The 5,508-nt window shown below is 32.0% G+C and overlaps 1 protein-coding gene across 1 annotated transcript; it reads left to right on the forward strand.

Moving 5' to 3' along the window:
* Positions 1–2,622: 2,622 nt before the first annotated feature.
* LOC110029473 (slit homolog 2 protein) lies at positions 2,623–4,321 on the forward strand. Its single transcript, XM_020731778.1, has 6 exons — positions 2,623–2,802; positions 3,163–3,312; positions 3,402–3,491; positions 3,580–3,705; positions 3,890–3,997; positions 4,101–4,321. Exons 1-6 carry the CDS (start codon positions 2,688–2,690, stop codon positions 4,163–4,165), a joined length of 654 nt encoding a protein of 217 aa, XP_020587437.1. The 5' UTR covers positions 2,623–2,687; the 3' UTR covers positions 4,166–4,321.
* Positions 4,322–5,508: the final 1,187 nt, after the last annotated feature.

Below are 5,508 nucleotides of genomic sequence, written 5' to 3' on the forward strand. Positions count from 1 at the left end.
GTAATCTCATCTTCTCTAATTCAAGAGAAGAGTGAGCCCATATACTCACAATTACATAGTGGAGTGTTTCAACTGGGCGAAACTCTAATTTATTTTTCCTTTTTAGGATTTTTTACTTAAAAAACAGAGGTTTCTCTTCCTATTTACTTCTCTTTTATCTATGTGTGTCTCGGATCTTGATCCAAAATTAAGAAGCTAATTTATCACTATATTTCTGCGAATCTTCCAACACAAGAATACCGTTGACATGAATCAATGTTTTCATCAGTCATTTTGTTTAGTTAAAATATTATTTTATGCTACATACAAATTTAACTCAAAAAGTCAATCTCAAAACCTTCAATTTTAAATTTATTCCCAAATCAACTTCCGAGGACTCAATTACTTTTAGATGTTTGACCAAGAAAATAAGGCAACGTTGCATTAAATCAGCATTCATTTAACACGAATTTCAGTTCCAACCACCACCCCTCTCCAATAAAAAATTTCCTATTTAAATGCATATGAATTGAGTGACACATCACATAATTATTTGTATTTACATATCTAATACTTAAAATTTCATATTTATATTTATGATTCCTTGGTATCATGAACATATTCATGAAAAGATATACCTCACCTTTAAAAAGTTTAGTATTAATGATATTAAAGATTAGAATGTTATGTATGTAAATATAAAATTTGAAGTGTTAAATATGTAAATACATGAGAATAAATTCGTCAACTTTATTGGAACAATTGCAACTTTATTTAACTTTTATGTTGAAATTAATTTGAAATTTAGAGTTAAAATATATTAGTTGGGACTTTACATACACAATTCTTATATATTTACACATCTCACGTCTAAAATTAGATATTCACACACACAATATCAAGTAAGAAAAAAAAAATACATTATTACTACATTTTCAGAGCTAAATATACATTTTTATGCATAGGTTCTAAACACCAAAGTGTAATATGTGTGAATATAAGATTTTAGATATGAGATATGTCAATACATAAGAATGATGTGCTAATTACGTAAATTTCCATGTTTAAATTATTTTATTTGAGTTTTTTTACTCTTAAGGGTCTGTTTGGGGCAGCTTATTTGGTGCGGTGGCGATTTGAAAACACACCTAGCATGTTTGTTTAAATTGTGTTTTGGTAGCTTATGTGTTTTCAAAACACTGAAAACAACATTTTCACACCGAATGTTTTTAGATGCAGTGGCAGCTTTCTGACAGCTGTCTGATTTTACCAAAAAAAAATAAAAATTTATAATAGCCACCGCTTCTAGCTTATCAGCAGATTATTTTTAATCAGTTCATCAGCAGATTATTCAATAAGCTGTAGCTGCCCCAAACAGGCTGCCCAAAGTATTAATGTTGAATGTCAAGAATAAATTTGATTTATATCATATTTATTCTCATGTGATTTTCATGATAACTTGTAATATTTTTACAATTTTGTCATCATTGGTTGATTATAAATTGGTTATAATCAGTCAGCTAATCTTAATTTTAAATAATAAAAAAAATAATATTCAAAATTGATTGAGATTTGTGTGCACACTAGACCCCTAACTAACCATCCTAATCAGTCAGCTAATCAGCCCATGGATGAGCTCATCCTATGAGCCTTTGAGATTAAGAAAGTAAATACTTTAAAATCGATAAAGCTGGCGGTTATCCTGCCAATTTTGCTTATTATGCCAGCTTTGTCTGCCCATGGCAAAAATTGACAGAACATGTGACTATTTTTGCATTAGACTTCTTTTTCCTTTTTCATTTTGTGTATAAATCAAGATGTCTTCTCTCGCATGATTTCTCTTATATGAGTGTGAGACATTAATTCATTACTTTAGCGCTGCGAATCTTTCAGCACTATCGTTAAAATATTTAGATGGCATTAATGTAAGAAAAGCAAAATGTAGGCGTTAGAAATGCAAATACATATGAATTGGGAGGTATGTTTGTAAATACCCCATTTCTCATGATACTTTCTTTGTCTAGTTTTCTGATCCCAGAACATCTTTTTCATATGGAATCAATGCTTTGCCAACTCTAACGCTCCTCAGTTCTCCATTTTCAAAGATCCAAATTCTCCTTCCATCAGGCGGATATCAAATATCTTTGGCTATCTGGAATAATTTTTTTTAAATTATGCACAATTATATTTTAAATAAATATAATTTATCAATATTTCTTCATGATAAACTAAAAATGCCTTGGAAAAATATTTACATACGTTATACATATGCATAATTGCATGCGTATGACGGTTATTCGGGGGTATTGAAAGGTTATGTCGTTAATACCCAAAAAATCTCACAAAACACTCAAATGACAGAAAAAAGATGAGCTCCGAACTGTGGGGTTACTGTGAGATTATTGAGATGTTATTGAAGCTAATACCTTTAATAAATTATCAATAACTTCCAATATATAAATTATTGAAAGATTATTGGGATGATATTCACACAAAATTAAACAAAATTAAGTACGTATTAGTAATCAAATAGCGCTCCGGTCACATCGTAACTCCCACTAGTCCATCCAACTTCCCCCTCACAGTCAACAAACGTAATAAATACTTTCCGCACCCATAAATCGCAGCTCCCAAACACTTTGGCTCTCTCTCTCTCTCTCTCTCTCAAGAAAAACAAAGAAAAACAAAGAAAAACAAAAGAAAAAGAAATGGTTTTGGCAGAAGTCACAGTGTATGTCTTGGCCTTGCAAGCCATTGCTCTGCTCCACCATCCATGCCGGGCTTCAGGAGACTTTCTATCTCCATTACTTTCTCCAGTCCTAAGTACTGCTCTCAACTCTTCTCCTTCCCTCCACTTCTTTCTTCTCCGCTGAGACTTCATTTGGTCGATTGTAGATGAATACTATGTGTGAGGAGTTGAGATTTTCTTTTCATCGATAACCAGTGTGAAGTACACATCCTCACTTCCATTAGAGTTTTCATAAGGTTTTGTGTAACTTATACAATCAAATGATGGATTTTAACAAAAAAAGAGCCCTAATGGATTGCTGAATAGGGTTTCTTTTCTGTTCCTCTAATTCTTCCATGGCATCAATCCCTTTATACAATATTAGTTGATTTCAAGTGATTGGTTATGATAAATGATTAGTGTATGGAATTATAATTGTTTAATTTATGTATCAGATGGGCTGTGCAACGCCGTGTATTGTGGAAAGGGATCTTGTAAGGTGTCTGAGAACAGCAGTTTTGGGTTCTCGTGTCAGTGCAACCCGGGTTGGACTCAGTTCCATATTGAAGACCACTTGAGTTTCCTCCCTTGCCTTATACCCAACTGTGAGTGAGCTAATGTTTGTTCATCTAATTCCATATGTACATTGATTTTTTTCACCTGACTGAATAACTAATCTTAATTTGTTATTCAGGTAGCATAAATTACTCCTGCTCAAAAGTTTCTGCTCCTCCTGCACCTGCACCATTTCCAGCTCCTCCACACAACTTCACCCTCTTCGATCGTTGAGTTCATATTTCACCATAATATAAATAAGATTATGAAAACCTCATTACTCTGTTGTTCTTAAGATTTATCTTCATTTTTTAAAGCCTGCGCGTGGAGTTTTTGTGGTGGTGGAGAATGTGTTCGGAGCTCAACGTTTGAGCACAGTTGTGAGTGCAAGAAAGGCTACAGTAACCTTCTCAATGTCTCCAGCTTCCCCTGTTACAAGGATTGTACGCATTTCATCTCTTCCCCTGTCACACTATTTATCACTATACATAAATCATTTGATAACATTTTTAAACGTAGCTACTAAAAAACAGGATTTTCTTATAATGATTGTTTGTATAAAGTGTTGTAAAAACTCCTTTTTTTTTTTTTTTTTAAGTATAGGTATTTTATCTTTGAACTACACAGGTTCCATTGGTGCAGACTGTTCGAACCTTGGGATCGGTCTATCAAATTCTTCATCGGCGCCGTCTTCGCAGCCAAGTCTTTCTGATAATGGAGATTCATCTGCAGGCGGTGAGGGATTTACATGAATATTTTTTATAATAATCACCAAAATTTATCGTTTTTTTTTTCCTGATAATTAACATGTTTATATTCCCTTGTTTATGATTTTCAGATTATCATGCCATGAATATCCTGCAATGGTTAGTCGTGTTCATGACCTCTCTTGCAATGATGTGAACATTTTCGTTCGGCAGAATATGTTGAAAACGAATTAGGAGAGTTTAGATAAACACGTATTGACAGTTTTCTACTTTCTCATTGTTCATTCTATAATCATGACTACTGTTTAGGTGTAACCAGATTATAATATTCTTTGTTAGAATTACTTGAACGGTTGGACTATATATATAAATATATATTAAGCTTTCTTTATATAATTTTTCTCATGTTTGATCAATATGACAGCATGGATCATGATTTTGTGATTTTATTTTATAAAGCAGCTGCACATTACAATGCACCTATATATAGGATAGCTATCATATATAAATCATCCCACTTTTGGGAGTATTATAAACCTTTTCCTTGAAAGAATGAAAGCGACTTCTTTATGGCTATTACCTTCTATAAATCCCATTGGTTTCAAAATAAAAATTTCTAAAGAGGTGTAGTATAATATGTACAATATTATTGTACATGAATTCATATTCTGGCGGACTCTGTATATAATATTCTCTTTATTACAAAATGTATCATTCTCCTGAAAAGGTGATATTATTTTGCTGTGAGTGGAACCCAAAAGTTGAAGATTATGGTGCCAATGGTGCATGGCTTAACTTTTTTAATTGTTCATGTGCGCAATGTCTCACAAACTGGCTAAAAGGTCAGCAATCACCCTTTGTTGGCAGCTGATGTGGCCACTAATCCACGTCAGCAGAGTCAAAGGATATCTCCCAGTATCAGATAACGCGTTACTCCCAACATCAACATCCGCTTTCTTGCTCTTTCCATGGATGATTTAAAGGTGTTCGGTATATAGCATAAAGTTATTGTGTGTATTAAAATTTAGAGCATGAATATTGTATGTTTTATAGTTAAGTATATTTACCCCATAGCTTAAATATATTTGTTTAATAAAATGCATGTGCCATAAAAATATTCAAATTTGTTTAGTATAAAATGATAAATATTCATATTTAATGATACCCCACCAAGTTATTTATTAGGATTGCTATGGTGACAGTATATTCTATCATATCCTTGATATCACAATAAAGTGGTTTGAAATAAGTTGGCATAAATGGTATATAATATCAATTTGTTTATTTATCAATTTACTTTCGATGATTTTAAAAATTATTATTATTATTATTATTATGCTCGACATAACTTTTATAGTCATTTTTGTAAAATTTAAATATATAGCTTATCACCTCAAATATGAAAGTTCTAATATTGAATCCAAATTTATAATTCCCTTTCATATTTGAGTTCAATATTGTCATTATAATTTATAATTCCCTTTCATATGTAAGGTGATAATATTCCCTTTCCTAACTAGACGAGTGGAATATGAAAGT

This window comes from Phalaenopsis equestris, unplaced genomic scaffold (assembly GCF_001263595.1).
Source record: "Phalaenopsis equestris unplaced genomic scaffold, ASM126359v1 Scaffold000577, whole genome shotgun sequence".
In the NCBI taxonomy this organism is placed as follows: domain Eukaryota; kingdom Viridiplantae; phylum Streptophyta; class Magnoliopsida; order Asparagales; family Orchidaceae; genus Phalaenopsis; species Phalaenopsis equestris.